General features: G+C 36.3%; 1 protein-coding gene across 2 annotated transcripts in view; it reads right to left on the bottom strand.

Annotated features, from left to right (window-relative positions):
* ANAPC1 (anaphase promoting complex subunit 1) overlaps positions 1-26022 on the bottom strand; it is a 166810-nt gene that overhangs the window by 45111 nt on the left and 95677 nt on the right. For both annotated transcript variants that reach the window (XM_072634682.1, XM_072634684.1), the window contains 9 exons: positions 23362-23453; positions 21489-21623; positions 21173-21255; positions 19881-19959; positions 18657-18731; positions 17302-17378; positions 3485-3575; positions 3343-3396; positions 1888-2081 (listed from right to left, as the gene is read on the bottom strand). In XM_072634682.1, coding sequence (XP_072490783.1) covers positions 1888-2081; positions 3343-3396; positions 3485-3575; positions 17302-17378; positions 18657-18731; positions 19881-19959; positions 21173-21255; positions 21489-21623; positions 23362-23453 — 880 coding nt within the window. The remainder of the gene's footprint in view (positions 1-1887; positions 2082-3342; positions 3397-3484; positions 3576-17301; positions 17379-18656; positions 18732-19880; positions 19960-21172; positions 21256-21488; positions 21624-23361; positions 23454-26022) is intronic.

Below are 26022 nucleotides of genomic sequence, written 5' to 3'. Positions count from 1 at the left end.
TAAAGTTCCAGGAATTTAAAAAACAGCAAATTTAATACAGATAATAAAAACAAAAAACACCATTCCTAGTATCCCATAATCATTCTTTTAAATTTAATGTGATAACATATGAAAGGCAGCAGAGCAGAATAGAAAGAACGTTGGTCTGAAAATTAAAGTAAAAACAAAGCAACAAAAAGAACCCCTAGTCACAGTATAGACACTCCATAGCTTTGTGATTAGAGCTATTAAATTCAGGCTGTTAGTAGTGACATAATTTAAGTAGCAACAATAAAAATGCATTTCTATGGCACTTCAGAATTTAAAATACATTTTTAATTAATATTTAATAAGTGTTAAAAGGAAGTATATATCAAGAACAGGCAGATACATAAAACTACAATTACTCCATCCTCCAGTTTCTAGATTGTATATCTAAATGGCATCCCCATCAGATTTCTTTTAGAATTAAAATCTGCCAATCCTCTAAAATTCTCTTTGTAGGATCCATTTCCCAAGTTTTGATTTCTTTCTTCTCAATGACACAAATGATTTTTCAAAGCTTGATTAAACCAGAAAACTCTCATTTTGATGTTACTTGAATATATAAAGTATAGCTGAAGGGTTTACTTCAGTTCATAATTTATCATGTTGCCATGTATTTATCCTAAGATCATTCAAGCAGGACTATATTAATTGTCGACCACTTTGATTCCACACATATATTTAAGACAAGGACTACCATATGTATATAGAAATTGTTAGTAAAAATAAAAAGAATTATTTGACTTCTCCTTATTATTTCTTTGTTCCAGTTTCAAGTTATTTGCAATTAGAATTCTGCAAATCATAATGCCAATCATCTAAGCCCACATATACTTTTGATTTTAGTACATTTGTAATTAAAGAGAAATAATAACGAACTGGCCTGAGATGTTGCGCATCAGCCCCTTGCCAACCTTATACCTGCAAACTTAGGACACCATCTTAAAATGAAATCCCTTTGAAAGGAAAAAATATGTAGGCATATGCTAAAACAACACCGGCAACAACAAACTTGACAATAATATAAGCACCCCTTCAAATTTTATGTAAGCCATATGTGGGTTAAAAAATGTGAACTATATTCTGACAAATATGGCAATATTTATATGTTTGAAAATAAGCAGATAGGCCAACTAAGTGTAGCTGAATAATTCCTTTTCTTTACTTACGTCTCCAAATAAATATATTTATTTACATATATTTATATTTAAATATATATATTATATATATGTTTCTATTTAAATATATTGTAAATGTATTGTTAATCTTCCTTAAGAATTTCAGCAGGTTTTATCCATTCTGCTTTATAAAAACAGAAATCAAAATAAAAGCATATGTTTAAAAGTAGGGCTATTCGTTAGTTCCTTTTTTTTGTTTTTTTGGGGAACAACCACAAAAGTCAGTTTTCAAATTTCATTCTGACAAAGTTAAGGATTTTGAACTACAAATCTTGGTTTAGATAACAGTTAAATGTAGTTTACTGCTAAAAATTCAATAATCCACTGTAATTTCCTTCCAAGAACTAAGGTCCTACAAAATTATAATACAGATAAGCAGATTTCTCTGTGTGTGTGTGTGTGTGTGTCTGTGTGTGTGTGTGTGTCTGTGTGTGAGTGTGAGTGTGAGTAGACAGATATAGATGCAGACCTATATATATATATTATGATGGTGAACATATTAAAGACTGCTTTCAAGAGACTACAATGCAGGCTTAAAAAAAAATCAATCTGAATTAAGGAAATTATTTGCAGTTCACTGCCAGAACTAAGAAGCAATATGCTTATCAATACCTCCCCATGAACATGAAAGATTAAACAATATTTTCTTTCAGGAATAAGTATTCTTAAAAACTATATTTATTACCTGCCTCCTCCTAAAAAGAGAAGTCCAAGAGCCATATGATGAGCCAAATGGAAACCATAGTTCATTTCTCCACCAGTCTTCTTGTGCATGAAGCGACAAAGCTGGAGAACTTTCAGGTTTCCAGAGCCAGCCATGACCATGGCAAGAGAGAGGAGCACGACACTTAGGCAAGTTTCTAAATTATAATGACCTGTCTTGAAGTACAATAAATGAAATCACAACATTAAAATTATTATTGCTATACTTCTTTGTAATCACATCTAAATTGGCCAACATTAGAGAATTACAAATTTGGGTAATTTTTATAAGAAACATAGTGTTGTCACTGGATCAACAGATTAGAAAATCCTCAAGGACAAGAACCATATCTGTCGATTCATTGCCTAATATTGCCTGGCACATGGCAGATGCTTAACAAATGTACATTTAATTGAATTCTATGGAAAGAGTCTGGTTAACTAGAGGAATTAAAAATGTAGGAATGAATATAAATTAGCGTTTCATGAGTTTCTGTAGAGCACATCAGACATTGGGCATTTCTTTATTTATTCTCTTTGGATAAGAATCTGCTATCTACCCCACTTACACAGACAGAAGCAGTGAATTTGTCAAAAACAGAAAAAGAATAATTTTGCCACAACTTACGCAACTCTTAAACTGCAATACTGCAATTATAATCAATAATGTGGCAATAAAGTATCACTGAATTTTTCCTTTATCTCAATGCATGTGCATTATTACAATAAGAGTTCCATTATATTTCTGTTGAGGTTTAAACCAAGGGACCGCAAAACCTGTTGATATGTAGCAGTAGATCCATCTCAAAAAATTCAGAGTCAGACCACCTCTAATCCAAGTACAGGCATTTATTGAGATTGACACATCTCATAAAGTGGGCTAAGTTCCAAGAGGAACCAGCAACTTCAGAGAAAGCAAGACAGATTTTTACAGGATAGAGAGACAATTACACAACAGAAATTTACACAGACTCTAGGAATACGATTAATATTAAAAAGGCAGGAGGAGTTTGTTAAGGGATTAGGTAATGGAGGAGGGATCCCATCTATGCTTTGGTGGTTAAACATTCTGGTCATGCTACTCTCCAATTGGTTAGCTACTGGGGTCCTGTCTGGTCAAGATAAATAGTCAGGTACTATGGTCTTGCCTTTGGCTAGATGGATGATGTGATTGTGATTAACTATAAGAATATACCTGCTCCTGTGGGAACGGGTCTAGGGGTCATGCTTAGGTTCCCATGCCTGTTATTTCTGTGAGAACTATGAGTTCCAGGGACACATCTGTTGTTCTAGTGAGCAGTGAGGAAGTTAGAACGCCGGTCAGGGGGCTAGGGAGGCTAAGCAGGTACAGTGGGTCTGCCATGAAGTTAGACTATTGGGACTGGGAGCAGCTCTATTAGGACTCCACCATTTCTAAAGGAATAAGAAACAAACTTACCACGGAAGCTGTGGGTGCAGACAAACACTTCATAAAATCTTTTGCAAACTTGTACTATAAAAAAGGTGAAGGGCAAATTTCAAAGTTAAAAATGACATTTTAAAGATTATTTAGCAACAGAGTAAAAAGAGAAACTTCTTACCAAACAGTTAAACGCTGCTAAGTTTTCAGAGCCAGCAAACCGAAAACCCAGAGACAAACAAGCTCCAGCAATTATATAGACATGTGCTTGCCTAAAAATGGAGGAAGAAAAATATTAACAATTTTGTAATTACATTATACTTTAAAAGTTTACTTGGACTTAATATCTTCTTTGCTAAAATAGTAATAAGTGCTTCTGCTACTCTATTCTGTTGTTCTATGCATTCAACAAATATAGACTACATACCTATAATTTGAAAAATCACTCCTTAAAACTGAGTGATAGGAAGAATTGGGTACAATGCCTGGCCACAAAGAACTTACTAACTGGTAGGGTAGATTAGATGCATAATATAAAAAATTTCATAAATAGAAAAATACACTAGTCAGAGAGGGATCAGGAAACACAAGATCTAATACTAACTCTCCATCTAACTGGCTATGCAATCTAGGACAAATGTCACTTCAGCCCTCTGGGCCTTGGTTGAATTCAAAAAGATGGAGGTGGTAAGAAATGTAGATTATAAAAAAGCAATAGTGGAGAAAGTACAACATACCACTGCAGGCTGTGAAAATATAGCACCACCAATATTTAGCAAGACATAACCTGGTGGCTAGAATTATATATCAGAAGATCACTATTTTTTATGAATTGAAAGACTACCAATTTCCATACTAAAAATATTAACCTCAAAAAATTCTGAAGAACTCAACGAACAAATTCTACGGAAACAAGAATATTAACAATGGACTGAACTCCTAATCAAGTATAACTGATTCATAAAATTTAAAAACAAAGATTTTAATAGATATTGTCATGCCAAATACACTGCCAAGTTACAAGGAACAAAAAGCTTTCAAAGTACAGAAATCTGCCCAACAAGAAAATAATGTACAAACAAGATAAAGTATATATTCTTTAGGCTGTTTTGTCTGTTACTTGAGTTGTACCAAGTATGCTTTTAGGGAGCCTTTCCTAGTCCTTTTATTCAGTTACAAAAAAGTCGTTATTTTACTTACCTGTAAAACAGTAGAAAGAACACTAAATATAAAGGATTTACAGGAGAGGTATTTGTCTCAAGATCAACTCTATATGAACCCATCAAAGAAGATGACAGTAGCAAAGTCACCTCCTCAAAGTCAAACCCTTCCTCTATATTGTGAGGCTAATGGGGAAAATATCACAATGAAGGAAATTCTGTGCCTAGAGATTGCTACACTATCTCTGAAGGTTTGGCAGGAACCCTGAACGCGAGTCAGTGAGGTTCTGGCAATACTAGGGACTGAGTTAGCATTCCGGCTAGTGGAAAGAAAAAATTCCTAAGAATCTAAGAAAAAGAATAACATAGACTTGCAAGCTAACTTTAATTAAAACCATAGTGATGATTAATTTAACATGGAAGACGGGAGTAAGTGACTTTTTTTCACATTCTGATATCACAATTAGGCAAGTTACACTGGAGCACATCAGAAATACCAATATCCCACCTCCTTGAAATGCTTCAGTGCTGATAGCATTGACCACTAAAGTGGATACACCACAAGTATGCATAAAATAAAGACATGAATGCTTTCATTATGCACCATTACAGTAAGAAAAGCAAGGAATTCATACTCATTTTTGTTATCAGTACTTTTAGCTCCAAGTCATATTGGTGACCACTACAGGGAATCACAAAAATTAATTAGATACCTAAGACTAAATTAGACAAAATAATGGATAAAATCAAGAATTTACTAATGTCTGAAGAGGGAAAAGCTGAAGTTACGAAGAATCTTCTTTTAATACAAACTCTGGAATTTTAATACAAATTCACATAATGATCATGGAACAAAAAGGGTATGGCAAAAAGGACATCCCAAAGTGTGAAGAGGAATTTATTAATGCTTAAAGTAACTACTGAACAACACTCCCAAATGCCATAATATTTACATTACCTTTGCTGATTACCGGGAAGTGTTTGACTTAATACCACCTGCATGGCTTATTCGTATACAGAGACTGCATAAAATAGACCCAATTACAGAGCTCTAGAGTATGTTCCTGGGGAAAATGAAATGTTCTATTTAAAACACTCCGCTAATATAATAACGTCAAGAACAACTGACACAAAACACGGCGTTTCTCAGGAAGACAGTTTAAGCCTCTTACCATTCTGTAGACTAATTCAATCATAGCTTCTCCTAAATAAAACTAAGTCTTCCATTTTAAAGGAGTCAAACCAAAATATCTTACTGACCACTTCACGTAAACAGATGACATCAAGCTATACAGCTCCACTGAAACACGTAAAGTGCTTCTTCATTTTGTGAAATCTATCTCCAATCTTATCAAAATGTCATAAATTATTTAACATACGCCAAGGTAGGATTTAGACTGAAGTCAAAGCTCAAACCTGATGGTCATGTTGAATCAATGGATGAAGGATTAGCTCACAGCTGATCTACACAATTACCCTGTGAGGAAAGTAATATTATTAACCCTGTTTTACAGATAAGGAAACTGAGGCTGAGAGAAGTTAAGTGACTCTCCCACAGTTTCACAACGAGGCAGGATGCTAACTTAGGTCTTCCTAATTCTAGGTCCCTATGTAAACTCTAAACAACCAAAGTTGAATATGAAAAATATGTTTAAATCAACCAATACCTATACAAGTTCTAATATATTCTTTCAAAACCATAAAGTGAGCCATAACCATATGCTAATGAAAAACTGTACAATATTAAGAGGCAGGGTCCATTACCCTAAGCCAGGTTCCCCACTCCTACACCTAAGCTATACAAAGATGAATAACATTTCCTGGCCAAAAAGGAATATCAGCATTTTCAGAGCACATGATAAATATTAAAAACCTACAGAATACTGTTTGAATAATTAGATATCACTTCAATGAATAATGGTAATAGCTATTAACATTCTTTGGAATGTAAATGAAAACTCATTTACTTTTGGATAGAACCTACAAAACTGTTAAGATCCAAGAACAGAATCAAAGAGCCCTCTGTGAATGACACCTGATATTATCTCAGTCAAGAAAATGTTAACATAGAAATACTGAAGAAATAGGTCAGTCATGCAGATTTGTTTGTAGAAATGGAGGAGATTACAATGCAATTCAGGAACTGCAATTCACCATCACCACAAATTACACAAGTATTATCCTTTAGAAGCCAGAAGTAAGTGATTACGGTAAATCGTTTGGCAAAATAGCAAAAATTGGATTTCCGGTTCTGGGAGCCAAGATGGTGGAGTGATCAGTAATTACTATCTCCCTCCCCTTGTTTTCCTTGATGAGCTCAGAGAATATCTCCCTGGGAAAAATCCTGGAACAGTGGGATCAGCAGAGGGGGCAAACACTCTCTTAGCCCGTGAGGCTAGAAAGATCACTAAGGAGGGTCCCTCTTGCTGTGGCTGAAGGGGACCAGTGCAGGACCAGAGCTGTCCCAGAGAGCCCCACCTCAGCAAACCAGGAGAAGATCCTGAGTCCCAAGAGGGTGAAGCCAGCAACCACCAACACCAGGACCCAGGCGTGCCTTAGCACCCCAGGGGAATCGGGAATACACTAGCACAGACGGGATCACCAACCAATGAGCATGTCTAGGCTCTAAGCTCAGCACAGGAGACCTCCTGTGGCCAGACCACACCTCCTCCACACTTAATGAGCAAGCTCCAGGGTAAGCATAGGGAAACCCCAAAAGACCTCACTTGGCCTCTGCTTTCCAACACCAGCCAGCTCAGCACCAGGTAAGCTGCAGCATTTCAGCTTCCAGCTGGAAGAACCAGAGGCCACAATTCATAAAGTCTCAAGTTTTAGGCACAAGAACTGTGGGACAGAGCCCTCTGTGCCCCAGATGTAGAGATCTACTTTAAAAGTCAGGAAAAGGGTGATTATCATTGAGTAAGAAGCAAAGCAGAAAAGAAAAGACCACAGAATCTTTCTATGGGGACAACGACCAAAACACAAATACCAAAGAGGTCAGCACTGAGACTGTACTCCCCTCTGAAACTTCAGAAGGGACTATGAACTGGTCTGAAGTACAAAGAGTATTCTGGGAGGAGCTCAGGAAGGATTTTAAAGGCCAAATCAGAGAAATAGAAGAAAAACTGACCAATGACTTTAAAAATATGAAAAAAGAAATCACAGAAGAATTTAAAAGGACAACTGGACTTATGGAAAAGGAAGTACAAAACCCTAACTGGAGAAAATAACTCCTTAAAAGGAACACTTGGACAGATGGAAAAGGAGTTGCAAGTTAACTGAAAAAAATAATTTGATAAAAACTAGAAGGGGGGGGGGGGGGCGGAGCCAAGATGGCGGAGTAGAAAGACGCATATACACATAGCTCCAAACCCACAACCCATAGAACATCGGTAAAAAGGAACTCACGGCGAACTCTGGAGTAGTAGAGGCCACAGCACAGTGGAGCAAAGGAGATTTCTGTTCCAGAGGGACCTGCAAACCTCTCCCAAAAGGTCCGTCGCGCTGCGGACGCGGAGCCCAGCCCAGCCCTGCCGCGGCCGTGGCATGGAGAGGAACAGATCTGAGCGGGCTTCGGGGATGGGATCTCCAGCGGCCGCGTGGGTCCCTCCACCCACAAATGACGGGGGTCGGTGAGAGGGTCTTCTTGGTGGGCAGAGAGGGGAGTGGGGTGCCCCCATGACTCGGGCCCCCTCGGGAGGCAGTAGCTGACGCAGAGGCAGACCAGGGCTCCCCAAGCAGGCAGGAGCCTGGATCCATTGTTGAAGGTCTCTGCATAAACCCCCTGAGGGAACTGAGCCCGTGAGGCGGCCCTGCCCTGACCTGAGTACCTGAACTTAATCTCACACTGAATAGCAGCCCCGCCCCTACGGAAGCCCTGAGACTGGGAAGCAGCATTAGAATCTCAGACCCCAAGTGCTGGCTGGGAGGATCAGGAGGCAAGGTGGGTGTGAGGAGAATATTCAGAGGTCAAGTCACTGGCTGGGAAAATGCTCAGAAAAGGGAAAAGAAATAAGACTATAGAAGGTTACTTTCTTGGTGAACAGGCATCTCCTCCCTTCCCTTCTGATGAGGAAGAACAATGCTTACCATCAGGCAAAGACATAGAAGGCCTCTGTATCCCAAACACCCAGACTAAATATTCTGTGGGCTCAGGCCAAGGAAGAGCTCAAAAAGGATTTTGAAAATCAACTTAGAGAGGTGGAGGAAAAGCTGGGAAGAGAAATGAGAGATATGCAGTCAAAGCATGAACAGCAGGTCAGCACCCTGCTAAAGGAGACCCCAAAAAATGCAGAAGAAAATAACAACTTGAAAAATAGGCTAACTCAATTGGCAAAAGAGGTTCAAAAAGCCAATGAGGAGAAGAATGCTTTCAAAAGCAGAATTAGCCAAATGGAAAAGGAGATTCAAAAGCTCACTGAAGAAAATAGTTCTTTCAAAATTAGAATGGAACAGATGGAGGCTAACGACTTTATGAGAAACCAAGAAATCACAAAACAAAACCAAAAGAATGAAAAAATGGAAGATAATGTGAAATATCTCATTGGAAAAACTGACCTGGAAAATAGATCCAGGAGAGACAATTTAAAAATTATGGGACTACCTGAAAGCCATGATCAAAAAAAGAGCCTAGACATCATCTTTCATGAAATTATCAAGGAAAACTGCCCTGAGATTCTAGAACCAGAGGGCAAAATAAATATTCAAGGAATCCACAGAACACCGCCTGAAAGAGATCCAAAAAGAGAAACTCCTAGGAACATTGTGGCCAAATTCCAGAGTTCCCAGGTCAAGGAGAAAATATTGCAAGCAGCTAGAAAGAAACAATTCAAGTATTATGGAAATACAATCAGGATAACGCAAGATCTAGCAGCTTCTAGATTAAGGGATCGAAGGGCATAGAATAGGATATTCCAGAAGTCAAAGGAACTAGGACTAAAACCAAGAATCACCTACCCAGCAAAACTGAGTATAATACTTCAGGGGAAAAAATGGTCTTTCAATGTAATTGAGGACTTTCAAGCATTCTTGATGAAAAGACCAGAGCTGAAAAGAAAATTTGACTTTCAAACACAAGAATGAAGAGAAGCATGAAAAGGTGAACAGCAAAGAGAAGTCATAAAGGACTTACTAAAGTTGAACTGTTTACATTCCTACATGGAAAGGCAATATTTGTAACTCTTGAAACTTTTCAGTATCTGGGTACTGGGTGGGATTACACACGCACACATGCACACACACACACACACACATAGAGACAGAGTGCACAGAGTGAATTGAAGAGGATGGGATCATATCTTAAAAAAAAAAATGAAATCAAGCAGTGAGAGAGAAATATATTGGGAGGAGAAAGGGAGAAATGGAATGGGGCAAATTATCTCTCATAAAAGAAGCAAGCAAAAGACTTATTAGTGGAGGGATAAAGAGGGGAGGTGAGAGAAAACCATGAAGTTTACTCTCATCACATCCCACTAAAGGAAGGAATAAAACGCACACTCATTTTGGTATGAAAACCTATCTTACAATACAGGAAAGTGGGGGATAAGGGGATAAGCAGGGTGGGGGGGATGATGGAAGGGAGGGTATGGGGAGGGAGCAATTTGAGGTCGACACTCATGGGGAGGGACAGGATCAAAAGAGAACAGAAGAAATGGGGGACAGGATAGGATGGAGGGAAATATAGTCAGCCTTATACAACACAACTATTATGGAAGTCATTTGCAAAACTACACAGATTTGGCCTATACTGAACTGCTTGCCTTCCAAAGGGAAGGGGTGGGGAGGGAGGGAGGTAAAGAAGTTGGAACTCAAAGTGTTAGGAACAACTGTTGAGTAATGTTCTTGCCACTAGGAAATAAGAAATACAGGTAAAGGGGTATAGAAAGTTATCTGGCCCTACAGGACAAAAGAGAAGATGGAGACAAGGGCAGAGAGGGATGATAGAAGACAGAGCAGATTGGTGATAGGGGCAATTAGAATGCTCGGTGTTTGGGGGGGGAGGGGACAAAAGGGGAGAAAATTTGGAACCCAAAATTTTGTTAAAATGAATGTCAAATAAATAAATTTAAAAAAAAAACAAAAAACTAGAATCGGGCAAGTAGAAGCTAATGAATCTATGAGACATCAAGAATCAGTCAAACAGAATATAAAGAATGAAAAATAGAAGAAAATGTAAAATATCTATTTGGAAAAACAACTGACTTGGAAAATAGATCCAGAAGAGAAAATCTAAGGATTACTGGGCTACCAGAAAGCCATGATGAAAAAAAGGGCCTGGACAATATCACCCAAGAAATCATAAAGGAAAATTGCCCAGAAGTCCTAGATCCAGAGGGCAAAATAGTCATTGAAAAAATCTACTGTTCACCTCCTGAAAGGGATCCCAAACTAAAAACATCCAGAACTATCAAGTGAAGGAGAAAATACTACAGGCAGCCAGAAAGAAACAATTCAAATATCAAGGAGATACAATCAGGATCACATAGGACCTTGCAGCTTCTACATTAAAAGATCGAAGGAACCGGAATACAATATTCTGTAAGGCAAAGGAGCTAGGACTACAACCAAGGATCAATTACTCAGTAAAGCTGAGCATAATATTTCAGGAAAGGAGATGGACATTCAATGAAATAAGGGATTTCCAGATCTTCCTGATGAAAAGGCCAGAACTCAATAGAAAATCTGATCTTCAAATGCAGGTCTCAAGTGAGGCATAAAAAAGTAAACAGGGGGAAAAAAAAACTTGTTGCTCAATATGGGCAAACTGTTTCCATCCCAATAAGGGAAGATGATGCTTGTTAATCTTGAGAATTGTATATTTATTATGATATATAAAAGTGATATACATAGATAGAGAGAGTGGGTATAAATTAAATGACGTGATGATAATAAATGTGATTTAAGAGTGCGAAGGGATTGTAAGGGGAGATGTGAAAAGGAGGAAGCAGAAAAAAAATAAATTACAACACAAGAAAAGGCATAAAACATGGCAGCAGAGGGAAAGAGGGGAGGGAGAGCAGCATTGTATGAGATTTGCTCTCATCTGATTGGATTCAAGGAGGGAACAACAAACTCAGTTAAGTATAGAAATACAACTAGCTCTACAGGCAGTAGGAGGGAAAGGGAGAAAGAAAAGAGAGGGGAGGCTAAAAGGGAGGGAAGAAGTAGTAAGGGAAAAGGGGATTTAAAGGGAGGGGGGCTGAAAGAAGGGAGGGAAGACCAAGGGAGGTGGTGGTCAAAAATTAAAACTCTATTGTGGAGGGGAAGAGAGAAGGCAGAACTAAAAGCATAAACAAGGGGAAAGCGGATGGAGGGAAAGACAGATAGTAATCATAACTGTGAATGTGAATGGGATGAACTCTCCCATAAAACAGAGAGGGATAGCAGAATGGATTAAAAGCCATAATCCAACAATATGTTGATTACAAGAAACACATCAGGGGGCATACTCACAGGGTAAAGGTAAAAGATTGGAGCAGAATATTTTGTGCTTCAGCTGATGTAAGAAAAGCAGAGGTGGCAATTCTAATCTAATCTAATTCTAAAGCAAAAGCAGAAATAGATCTAATCAGAAATAGTAAAAATTGTACAACATATCACTGTAGGCTACAAAAATTTAGACCCCAACAAATATACAAGACTGATTTGGTGACTAGAATTGCACAACAGAAGCTCATTATCTTTTGTGGACTGACAAACAGGAAATTCCCATACTAAAATAAAGATTTTAAAACATTCTGGACAACTTACCCAATAAATCGTGCTAGAAACAGAGCATTAACACAAACCAAACCAACCTCTATGATTATTCAGATATAATATTGAGAAATAAAACCACAAGAACAATATTTTTAATTGATGCCACCTTGCTAAACTTCACAATCACCAAATTACTTGGAACAAGCTTTCAAAATATTCAGACTTAGTAGAGATCAAAATAGTCTAAGATAGCCACAGTGGATAGACTGCTAGGCCCAGAGTCAGGAAGACCTGATTTCAAATCTGGCCTTAGAGTTTCCTGGATACATGACCTTGGGCCAGTTACATAATCTTTATTTGCCTCAGTTTTCTCATCTGTACACTGGGGGTAATAACACATACCTCTAGGGTTGTTTTTGAAGATGAAATGAGATAATATCTGTAAAGCACTTAGTACAGTGCCTGGCACATAATAAGTGCTCTATAAATGTTAGCTATTATTATTATTAACAGGAAGACGTGTATACCATTCCTGTTGTCTTGTGGAGTTGTGCTAGAGACAATCTTTCTACTAATACTTTTATTCAACTAAGAAAAGTAGTTATTTTAAGGACTTGTGAAAGAACATGCATTAGCATTAAGTATAAAAGAGTAAGCAGACAGACAATTTGTCTTATGATCATTTCTACTTGAAAAAGAAAAGATGATGATTGTTGTCATTTATTACATCTGACATCTATATCACTCCTTGAGGTTTGTGAAGTGTTTTAGATCCATTTTCTCTGAGTCTCACAACCACCTTTTAAGTTAACTACAGTTACCATTATTCTCATTTTATAGAGGAGGCAATTGAGCCTCAGTATGGTTACATGAATTTCCTATGGATACATAGTTAAATATCAGACAAGATGCAAACTTAGATTTTCCTGACTGTAAGTCTTTATCTATCAGGAGGAATCTGAGAAGGCTTCATTGATGAGAATATGTCTAATACTTCTAAGAATACTAAAGCAGAAGAATATTCCAGGAAAAAAGAATGGCATAACCAAAGGTACAGAAATGGGATAAATATGAAAAATGAGAAAACGAAGATATGTCTGAGGTATAAAAAGTAGTCCAGTTTGCCTACAGTTATCAATCAGTAGTCAAGTCCTGTCAATTTAATCTTAGTCATTACTACATCCCTCCTACTTGTTTCCCTTACTCTCTATTTGCATTTATATCATCACAGCACATGTCCTCCTACCAGGACTGTTCTAAGAGAATTCTAATCGACTCTACTACCTTTCCTGTCCAATCTATTTTTCACAAACATGCCAAAATAATTTTTCTACTGGACAGGTTTAGTGTGACTCTGCTCAAAAAATGCCAGTGATTCCCTGTTTCCTGTTTGATCAAATAAAAACATTTGGCTTTGAATTACATTTCAAGCTTTAGTTTACATCATTCCCTTTTACACATTCAATGGTCCAGACAAACTCAAATGCTTACTACTGTTTTCCAATCTTATCCTGCTCTTATATACCACCCCTCTATAATTATACATACCATTTTCTGTATGTAGAATAGATGCTTTCCATGACTCCACTAACTCAACACACATCTTGGTCTCATTTCAGCCTGAAGAGCATCTTTTCCATGATACACTTTGTGACTTCCTACCCTTTCCTTACGTCTCCCCTCTGAAAAAACGATTTCTATAACATTCCATCAAGATCCTGACTATATTAAGTCTTATATGAAATGTGTTTCTGTGCATTTCCACCCCAGATCCTTGTCATTAGACTTCAAAAACCCTCAAGACAAGAACTGTAATTTTGTTGATCACCGTATTCCCCACACCTAGTCCAAAGTCTTGCACATAGTAGATATTTCATATGACTGATGAATCAACAAATCAAACAGTATTTGTTAAGTGCCAACACTGTGACCAAAACTACAATGAATGAAATAATCTCTACTCACAAGGAGTTTACACTCTAATGGAGAGACAACAAGAACAGATGTAAAGAAACATTAAAAAAAAGAGAATAAATATAAAATAGTGAAGTACAAAGTAGCTTGGGAAGGAGTAGAAACTGGAAACTGGAAGGGGGAATCAAGCTAAGTTCATGTAGATGATGGTTCTGGAGCAATACCATAAAGAGAGGAATTCCAGACACGAGGACAGCTAAGGCAAAGGCACAGCAAAATGAGACAGGAGATAGGGTACTGTATGTGAGGAAGGGAGGGAGGCCAGTATGGCTGGATTGCAAAGTATGGGGGAGAAAATAATACTCAGTGAAGCTTGAAAGATAAGATGGGGCAGAGGTGTATGGGGAAAAGTTTATATTTATACTGGAGGCAATAAAGACTCTACTAGAGTTGACTAAACAGGGGATTGATTTAAGATCCATATTTAATAAAAATCATTTTGGTACCACATGAAGGATAGATTGATCTAGTGGGAGTCTTGAAGCAGATAGACCAACTAGGGAGCTATTGCAATAATCTAGGTGATAGGTGATTAAGGTCTGAGTCAAGGTGGTAACTGAGCAGAGAAAACAGAAAAAGACACTGGAGCAAAGTGTAGAGGGCTTTGAATTCCAGGCTATGGAATTCTTAATTCTCATTTACAGCAACAACCATAACGATAATAATGATAGGCAATGGAGATGTAAAGGCTTTGAGCAAAGATGTGATAAGAACTGTAGCTTTGGATGCTTAATCTGGCAGCACAGTACAGGGTAGACTAATGGAAGGAGGGCCTAAAAACAAGGAAGGCAGTTGGATGAATACTGCAATGGTTAGGCACTGAAAGGCTGAACAAAGGGGGCAGAAGTGGAAATTTTTAAAAATCACTTTGGCAGAAGTGTAGGACAGACTAGAGCAGTGAGAAATAGGATTCATAGGATCATGTATTTAGAACTGGAAAGGACCCTAAAATCTAATCAACCTCCTCATTTTATAGATAAGGAAACCAGAGCTCAGAGACTTCCAGAAACTTGCCTGACAGCCCACAGGTAAGTAGCAAAGCTTAAGATTCAATACAAGACCCTCTGATTCTAAATCCACAGCTCTTACCAGTACAAAACATGAAAGACCCATCTGGTATTAGATTGATCTAAAAGCACTTCTGAAGTTGACCCAAAAGAACTTTTTAACTGATTGAGACTCAGCCTTTTCTCCAAACATGACCTCAAGATTTCAAGCATGAATAACAAGAAAATGGTGGCAAAAACAAAAATAGGGAAATTAGAAAGGCATTATCTAGGTAAGAGCTAGGGCTCAGCTATTAGTAATCCTGTGGAGTTAAAGAGGCTAGCAGAACATTAAAGTAGAAATGTCTAGCCAATTTATGGAAATGCTTAACTGGAAGTTCAGCAGAAAGGTTCCAACAGGAGGTAGAGATTTAAAAGGCACCTGCAGGGAGGTTAAAACTGTAGCTATACAAGTGGAGATCACCCGGGATGAATTTGCTAAGGAGAAAAATTGAAAGCCATGAAAAATCCAGCATAGGGGCTAAGAGAAATGTAGGAAAATCAGGAAAATAGTTTTCCAAAGCAAGGGGTATGGAAAATTCAAAAGGGATGAGGGTTCAGTAAAGGCTATATGGTTACTGGTAATGTGCAACAGAATTTCTTTACTGTTGGAGGTAAAAACTAGATTGTTAGGGAATGGTGAGTTAGTAGTAAAAAAAAGTGAAGGGGAACAAATGTATACTATATTCTGAGTCTGGTAGTCAAGTAAAAAGAGGGTAAGGCGGCTGTCTTTAAAGCTTAATACAATGTGGCTCCCACCTAGGTCTTCAATCTTATTTCACAGAACTCTCCTTCATATGCTGTCCATTCCAAGCTGACAAGTAGGTGCTCATCGTACACAGAATTTCATCTGCTGCTTGTTGCTATTGAATAGGTTGTGTTCCATTTTTGAAGGAAATAGAATGTTGCATGCAAGAAAGCCAGTGACACTGGATTGCAGAGTATAAAGAAAGGAAGCAGGGGTAGGGACTCTGTGAACTTGAGGCCACATGTGGCCCTCTAGATCCTCAAGTATAGTCTTTTGACTGAATCCAAACTTCACAGAACAAATCCTCTTAAGACCACAGGTTTTCCCACCCATGGAATAAAGTATGAGAAGCCTGAAATGGTAAGAGGGTACCAGACTGTGAAAGGATTTAAATGCCAAACGGACAACTTTATATTTGGTAATGAGAAGCCAATGGAGTACATTGGGCATACTGTTCGTATGTTAGGAAAATCACATTGACAGCTGTGTGGAGGATGGAGTATACGGAGATTTGGAATAGAGAAACCAGTTAAAAGGAACTGAAATAGTCTAGGAGAGAGGTAACAATAACCTGTTCTAAGGTGGTAACTGTGTCAACGGGGAAAAGGAGACATACTGAAGGAGATGTTGCAAAGACAGAAACAACAAGATTTAACAACAGACTGAATTGACAAAGGGATGGAATAAATAGGGTGGGTGTGAGGATGGCATCAAGATTGTGAAGCAGGAGAACTAGGAGGATGGTGGAACCCTCAACTGTAACAGGAAAGAGGAGAGGGCTTGGGGGAAAAATAACGAGTTCTGTTTTGCATGTGGTGAATCTGACATGTGTACAATGTTCGAGATGTCCAAAAGGTAGTTAGTGATGAGCAGGACTGGAGCACCGGAGAGGCTAAGGTCAGATATATACATCTGAGAATCCTACATAGAGAGATAATAACTGAACCTATAGGAGCTGACGAGATCCCCAAATGAAATAGCATAAAGGCAGGAGGAAAGAGAGCTAAGAATAAAGTCTTGGGGGACATACCTATGCTTAACGGGCATGACATTTATCTTCAGTCATGATTGTACTCAAATGCTTGGGGAAAAGAAATGGAACTGAATTGCCTCTCATTTTTACACACTACATTTTAAAGAGTATGTATCTTTTATTTTTTGGACACGGCCCATGTGGGGATTTATATTGCTTTACCACATATATGTTACAAGGGTTTTGTTATTCTTTTTTTCCATGGAAGGGACAAAGTGGTAGGGAAAGAACATGCATTTTCATTAATTAAAAAAATGTAAAATTAAATTTATAAAATAAAGAGTATGTATCTGACAGGAATTAGGTTTTTTAATTCTTTTTTCATATTATAATACTTACGCCAGGGTTTCCAAGTTTAGGTCCTCTGAGGATGGTATTTCAGTTTCATTAAGAGAAATACTATTTTCTCTTATGATCTGTAAAGTATAAATTAATCACCCTTAGATATCCATGACTGGCTTTCAACTTACACATTTAAGTGATTTAAAGAGTAAGAAATGTGTATATTTACAGATATTAGTAGTTTTCTCATATCATTTTATAATAGTACCATATTTGAATCTCTTCAGTTTCAATTTTTATATTCTCAGCTAATTCAAGGACACATGATTATTAAATCCAAATCTGAATTCACAAAAGAATATAAATTTGAGGGCTTACCAAATATTTTCTGATTTAGAGCTGGAAGTGACTTTTTTTTTTTTTTTTTGGAAAGAAGAACATGGTTGGGGATGGGATAAGAGGTGAGGAAGAAAGAAAAGGTAGCAAGCTAATTCTCACTGAAAAAGAACAAACAGTGTGGTTCAAAGTCCAATTTCCTTATTGGAAAGTTGCTTTTCACTGGACTAGTTTCCAACTAATTTGTCTTGGAGTTTACTCAAATACTGAGTTACTGAATTCTATTACACTGAGTTTAATTACTTCTGATTTTTCCTTATCTTAAGGACAGTTGGGTGATGTAGTATAGTAGACAGAATGTTAGCCATGGAATCAAAAAGATCTAAGTTCAAATTTTTCCTCATATAATTGCTAGCTGTGTGACCTAGGGCAAGAAGATTAGCCTCTCTCCATTTCAGTATTCCCACTTGTAAAATGGGGATAACAGCACCTACTTCACAGAGTTGCTCTGAGGATCTTATGAAAACCCTCAAGTGCTCTATATATGCTAGATACTACTATTATGCTCCTTAGCTACTCTATTTCAATGATTTACTTTTGTATTTTTTCACTCAGTTTGATGACTACTCTATAATTTAAATGGAAATCTGGATGTGTTAGTCTCCCTTCATTCTTACTCATTTCATTGTTTCCCTTAATATTTTAGATCTTTTGTTCCTTTCTAGGAAGTCAGGAGCTTAGATCATGGAATAATAATTCAACTCCTAGACCTTCCTTTATTCTGATTCTTTAAGTTTCCAAGTTAACCTGCAGCTCCTTATATCCTTTTTGTACTTCAATGATCCCTTCTTTCTTTCTTTTACTCCACAGATCAATGTGTTTGTTTTTTAAAACAATAACCTATAAAGAGAGAACTGATTTTTATTACTTAGTTTTTTCTAAAATGGAAATAGCAATGTCTATACTACCCTATAGGGTTGTTGTGTAGAAAGCTATGCAAGCTATAATGTTTTATATAATTGTGAGCAAAAATTATCATTGACAAAAATTTGACAAAATCCAGCAAATGTACTCACTTGTGGAACATTGCTATCAACCCACTTGGAATTCGGCAAAATGTCATCCCATAAAATTAGGCATCGAGCAAGAGTCTTAAAAAAAGAAAAGGATCAGAATAAGCTCAAATATGCAAAGTTTTGTATTATAATTGCATTGTAATGATTAAAAGGACATTCTGGCATTCTCTAACAATCAATCCTAAGATAAACTTCAGATTATCAGTTTCTGTATAAAATGTACAAAAAAAACCTTGGTTGCCTCTTAGCTATTTGGTAATAAAGAAATAGTTATGTAATTACACAGCAAAAGTACTTAACAGATTAGCAATATGTTAGTGGCACATATCTTAGGAATGTAGGGATACATTTAGTGCCACCCAGAGGGGTAACTGCCAGGAAGCACACTGCCATCATGAATCCCTTCCTTCACATGGTGATCGAAATAGGGAACTTATAGAACCTTAGCAATCTAAACTCAGTTCTACCAAGAAGACAAGTTTTAGAGATGAAGTGATTTGCCCAGCTCACAGAGCACTGGGATTTTTCCTAAGTCTTCTCACACAATCTATTACTCTTTCCACTATACTGTACTGCTCCCTTAAGAAAAGGTAGGGATGGGGCTTTAGATTCACAGAAGGGATATCCAGCACCTTAAGTCTTGATTAGAAGAAAGGAAGACCCAAAACAGATGTATTAGAACTAGATTTCCTCAGGACTAGATGCAGACACACTGCTTTATATACCAGTTCCCTTTTCTGGCATCCTTCAAAACAATTTTAGGAAAATTTTAATTACACTCACCTAATCTCTCCCTACCCCAATTCCTTTCCCATTTAAGCACAGAAATGCTTGTAAAATGGTGAGATTCATCAAAAGTGGCTAGCAATTAATTCTTAAACTTCTTCAGGAAAAATTTTGTAAACAATATTTTTAAACAGAAAAACCCATTTAAGTAGAATGGCGATATTTTAAAACAATATTTCCTAGTAATATAGTGGAATAAAATCAAGAAACAAAACATGCAATACTGGTTGCTATTTATAACTTGGGAAGTCTAACAGCTAGTTATCCCAAGTATCTGCTAATAAAATTACGGACAAAGATAGCTAAATCCTTTCTTACTAACGAAGGAGCTTTACAATGCCCATCAGAAATGTCTTTAGGAAAAACACACAAGTTAAACACTGAAAATAATGGTCACTGTCTCCATCGTACTAAGATTTAGAGGGATACAGTTCATACCCTAAGCAAAAGAAATTCTGGTTTCACAAAATCCAACAAATACATTGTATCAGGAGCTCGGAGCCAGTCAGCAATAGATCTGTTTAAGCAAAATAACACCAGTGAGACAAATGACAGAACCAAATTATAAGTCTCTAAAATAAACAACATTATCAAGAATATTAAATCACAAAATATTGCTATGTTCAACTATTTAATTACACCATACATTCATTTTATATTCTAATCTCCAAAAGAATGAAAGGCCCTTAAAGTCAATGTTTTATTTTTGTCTTTGCATCCCCAGTGCCTAGCAAAGTGTCTGGCATAAAGTTTTGTTTTTTTTTTTTTTTACTAATGCCTGCTGACTGATTTATAACTATCGAGGGGAAAAGGTTCAGAAACTGAAAAAACTTCTTGAAACAACCAGTTCTGTCTCACTGTTTCCATTTAAACTTACAATGACCTAATAAAAGTGATTAAACTCACAGTAGAGACACTGGATAATTTGCCCAGCAGAGTTGAAATTTCCCACAGTAAAGAAAACTCTTGCTCTATGTCGATGTTATCTGCAATACATCTGATGAAAAAAAACCTAACAATAAAGGTTTTTAAGGCACCTATTGTGTGCAATGTAGAGTACTAGCCATTGAGAGGAATATAAAATTGAAGATAACAGTTCCCACTCCTGAGGAGCTTGTGATCCAGTAGGATAGATAATATCTGTCCTTCAGATATAATAAAAAGCAAGAAGCCAATAGAAGGACGAGGCTTTTTTTTTTCATTCACGAGGGGATTAGCACAAGTTTTATGGGGAAAGTAACATCTGAAACTAGGCACTGGAGGATGGGTTTAGAGACAGGAAAAGAGGTAGAGGTATAAGCAAGGTTATTAATGATAGGTTTTGTTTTGTTTGGTTGTTTTTGCAGGGAGAGAAGCAAGTTAAAACAGACTTTATATATTTGTATATAGGATGATGAAACAGAATTTGGACACATTTTAAAATAAATGACCTAATATGCTGTTTTGCTAATAACATAAACCATATAAGCACTGAAATTTTAAAAATTTTAGAATCTGGAAATTTGTAAGAACTGGACAGTCAGATTTTTTTTTTATTCATAATCAAAATTTATGACCCGTAGCTGAAATCTTTATAAAAGATTTGTTTTGGGGGTTTGATAACTAGGGATTCAGCCATGGAACAAGAATTTAAAGAGCTTTCTTTCTGCTTTATGATTATGTATTTAAAAGACTTTTTCTATATTTTACTTAAGAAATTTTTTAAAAAGCAAACTTGTGAATATCAATACCTGTTATTAGTTTTTAGGTAGATCATTGCCAAAGCTAGAGTTGCACCGGGACAAGTCACATCTACGTTGATTGTGTCACCTTCCTATCAAAAGATAATTTTTGAAGTCAATTCCAGTTCATATACATGACTTCTGAATTTATTTTCTGTTAAAAAATTTATTCTGGATTCTGATTGGAATTACCTAGTTAACATATTCCCCAATTTATTCACTCATTCAAGAAATACCTATTTTCAATGGCTTCCCCAATGGTAACATGAAAAGTTAAGAACTAGTGCTTATTTGCATTTTAATCTGCTTTACTTTATAGACTTACTTTAATTTGATAACTTGGAGACTTATGTTTTTCTCTATGCATTCCTGCTTGAAAGCGCCTGTGACCTCCAACCATATACTGATAAAGCTGCTCAGGTACATTGAGATCAGACATGCCTATTAGGTTGCTACCATGCTTGAAATAAAGAAAATGAGATATTTTAAAACAAATCTTAAGTGATTAAAAACAGATCTCTACTAACTAAAGAAATGAACTAAAATGTAAGGCACAACACTGTATGAATTGGATACTATCTATGGTCAAACACTTCAGAAAACAAACAAAACTTCAGACTCTCTCTCTATATTGAAAAGGAAAAAACCTCAGCCATCTTCTAGTACAAATGCTTCCCTAGAACATAAATACCCTCTATAGTGGGGGATCATTCATCTTTTTTGTGCCATGAACACGGCAGGCAGTCTAGCAAAGAAGCTTAAGGATCCCTTTTCAGTATAATACTTTTAAATGCAAAAACATGTAATATTTCAAGATTTTCAAAGAACTTTACAAATTATTTTTAAAAATTAAGTTTAATAAGTTCAGTTTAAGAATCTTACTGATGACATTTCTAATAAGTGATAATCTAATCTTTTCATAACACCTCCAGTTAGGGAAAGGATTGATCGTAGCCCATTAGATTTTTAGTCTTATTAGTCTCCTTTACTGGTTTTTCATTCATGTTACACCTGCTACTATGAATATCTCCCAAGTCTCTGTCCTGGGCCCTCTTCTGGTTTTTGCTGTGTACTATCTTATTTGGTGATTTTTATCAGCTCCCATGGCCTCAAATAACTCTCTATATAGCTGATGCCCAGATTTATATACCTAGTTTTAGTCTCTCTTCTGAGCTCCAGTCCTCCTTCAGTTTAGTCACTTTGTTAAATACCTTAAAACATACTCAAGCTACTGATTCAGAAAAGTTTTTAAACATAAAAAAAACTAGTCAAATATAATCTGTCTAGAAATGAGTCTATTTCCATAGTATGAAAGAATTTATCCCATAATTTTATATATGTGTTCATGTGTATATATACATTTATATTCTAAAACGTATACATACATATTTGTATGTATTTGTGTATATACACATACACGTAAAAATACACACATGTATACACACACAAATGTGTAGATACGTACCCACATAAACATTTGCTGTTCAATTGTGTGATTCTTTGTGACCCTGTGGACCATAGCACCAATACTGTCCACATTATGGGGGTTTGCCATTTCCCTCTCCAGTGAATTAAGGCAAACCACAGAGATTAAGTGTCCTGGGTCACACAGCTAGTAAACATCTGAAGCTCTACTTGAACTCAGGCCTTCCTGACTCCAAGCCCAGTGCTCTATACACTGAGCCACCTAGTTGCCTCTATCTATATATTTACATATATACACATGTAAACATACATATGTATGCATACATAAATCAAAAGAGAAGTCTATTATGTACCTGTAGCAAAAAACATCAGATACTTTTAGATATTTTGGGTTCTCTGCCCCCGCTGTGATGAGTGAAAACACTAGTCTGAAGTCTAACTATTCATGCACTTTAGTTCTAATTTGGGCATTCTGCCTTAGATGCCTCGAGTCTCTAGCATCCAATTCCCTTGTATTGTTTTCTTGTTCCACAGATAAACACTGAACTTCAGTAAAGAAAAGAATCTTTAAGTCAGATACGTACTCTAAGATATCCTCCCACTAAAACCTGGTACTTTTAAAAAATCCACAAATGAAAGGAGAATTGAGAATTGAGCTGCTAGAGTAAGACAGATTTCTTCAAAGCACTTCAAAGAAACACTTAAAAAGACCAATTGCTTTAATGCAAATTTAAGGGCTACATGTTGAAACTGAGAAAGAATAGAGTGCTTACCCCTAAGCAAACCATGCCCAGTGCCAAACCAGCTGCTAGAGAATAAGATTCCCTGTCAGTACAATATTCCATCTCTGGACCTGGGGGACGCCCTTTAAAAAAGTAAGGAACAAATTTCAAACGGCCCTTCTAACATCTTAACATTATAAATAATTTTAAGGCATTAAATTTCTAATAATTAGCAGAGGAGTTAATATTGCTGATGACTAATGTATGACTAGTCAAAATTACTTGCACACAGATGAAAAATGATGCTCACCATGGCCAAATTATTAGTGAATGAAAATTGTAAATGATCCTTTTAACTTACAAATTTTGGCCACTTACAAACTCTGTCCCATGAAACTGTGAAGTTTGAGGGGGTGGAAAAGTTAATGCAAAAAATTTAGTTACTACGGATGCATTTAATTTTAAAGTTATCTTTAATGATTTCTCTTTCCTATATTTTGTTTAAACTAAGATTTAAAATAATATATATTTAAAGCTATTTTTACTATCATCACATAGCAATGTATTTCAAACATTGTAACTAGTAACATAGAACAAAGACACTACTTATAGGAAAAGATTATTTACAGCTGAAGGAAGAATAACACACCAATCTATGTTAGTGAAAATGTTATTTGTAAAAAAAAAAAAAAAAAAAGCATTTCCAATTATCTCAAGAAAAAATGTTGGGACCTAGACTACTCTGTCCAGTGCAAATGCCATACAAATTGTTTTAAATTTTAAAATCAAGAAAACACACACTAAAATAAACTGATGAACACAGGATTCAAAAGTATTAGTCAGTATAAACTATGTGCTGGCACAAACAAGTATAAAGTATGAAATAATCTCTACTTGAAATGAGCTTACATTCAGGTACATATAAAAATATGTGAAACAGTGGCCAATGTAGGAATCTGTCTTGCTTGGACAATTCATATTTATTATGAGGGTTTTTTTTTTTTTCCAAACTGTTCAATTTTTTTGGTGGAGAGAGGTTGAGGGGAACCATGGGAATGATAATAAATGCTTGTAAAGGTAAATAAATAGCTTTTTTTTAAAGCAAAAAAAAAATTAAAAATATGTAGAACATAAAGTCAATAAATACAAATATTTATAATTAGTTACATAGAAGGTAGTTTGGAATGGAGGCACTAGCAGTTAAGAATAGAAAAAATGAGGAATCAGGAAAGGTTTCATGAAGAAAGATGGTACCTATGTGGCATCTTAAAGGACAAGAGGGATTCTATCAGGTAAAGGAAAGGTGGGAGTGTTGCTGCAATAGTTTAGGCAAGAAGTGATCAGGGTTACTCAGGTGGTAGCTAAATGTGTAGAGAGAAGTAGGATACAAGAAATGTTGTAAAAGGAAAAAGAGCAAAATGTGGCAACTGATTTAGATATGTAGAATTTCCAAGAAAAAGGATGAGACCAAGGTTTTGGGCCTGAGTGACTGGGAAGACATTGGTACTCTCAACAGCAATAGAAAAATTCAAAGGAGGAGAGGGTCTGGGGCAACACATGAGTTCAGTTTTAGATATGCTGAGTTTAAAATGCTTCTAAGACATACAGTCTGAAATGTCCAACTGGAAGTTGGTAGTCTAAAAATGATTTAGGGAAGAGAATGGGATTGGCTGTATAGATCTTTGAGTTATCAGCACAGAAATGATGGTTAAAATCATGGCATCTAATGGGAAAGTAGAGCAGGAATTCCTAAAACTTGTTTCCTTGAATTAATTTTTTTTTGCTAGTTTTCAATATAGTTAATCTCCTTCACAATTATATATAGCACATTTATTAATTTAAAAATATTACTAGAAAAGGGTCCATTGGGAAGTGAAGGAATTATCTTAAAAAGCACTGATAAAATATTTTCTCAAGAAAAAATAAAAGGGTCACTATTCAGTGTTCATAATTTAGTATGTCACAGACTTAAAATAATTCCTAGTAAAATATGATAAAATCAGAATTCAAGAATATAATACTTAAAGCAAATGTAAAGTCAGGTTTTTAGCTATTACTGCCTGTTCATCAGTTATATTCTGGCAAAAAGAATAAGCCATAAGTTAATCAAGAAACACTGACTAAACACCTATCATGTGCCAGGCACTGGAAATACAAAGAAAGACAAATGATAGTTCCTGCCCTCAAGGAGCTCACAACCTAACAAGGGAGACAACATGCAAACAACCATGTACAAAACACAATAAATCTGAAATAATCAACAGAGACTGGAAGGCACTAGACATAAGGGAGATTCAGGAAGATTCCTCAAGGTGATATTTTAGGTAGGAAATCAGTGAATCTAGAAGGCAGAGATGAGGAAGGGGAATATCCCATGTGTGCAGGACAGCCAGTGAAAATGCCTGGAGCAGCAAGGTAGATTATCTTACTCAAGGAATAGCAAGGAGGCCAGTGTCAGTGGATTGAAGACTATGTGGTGAGGAAAAAGGAACAGGGAAGGGAAGAGGGGCCATGGTACAAAGTGGAAGAAGACTGAAAAGTTACTACATACTTTTAAAAAAAATTATACATTTTAGCTGCACTATTTCAAAGCAATTTTTAAATTTACACACAATGGATGCTAACTACGATACCATATTTACCTCTTTAAAATATCCATCTCAAGATGGAAACTACAGGTTAACACTTGTAAACAAATTAAGTTATATATTC

This window comes from Notamacropus eugenii, chromosome 1 (genome assembly GCF_028372415.1).
Source record: "Notamacropus eugenii isolate mMacEug1 chromosome 1, mMacEug1.pri_v2, whole genome shotgun sequence".
NCBI lineage: Eukaryota > Metazoa > Chordata > Mammalia > Diprotodontia > Macropodidae > Notamacropus > Notamacropus eugenii.
This window is presented reverse-complemented; position numbering and strand designations above follow the sequence as displayed.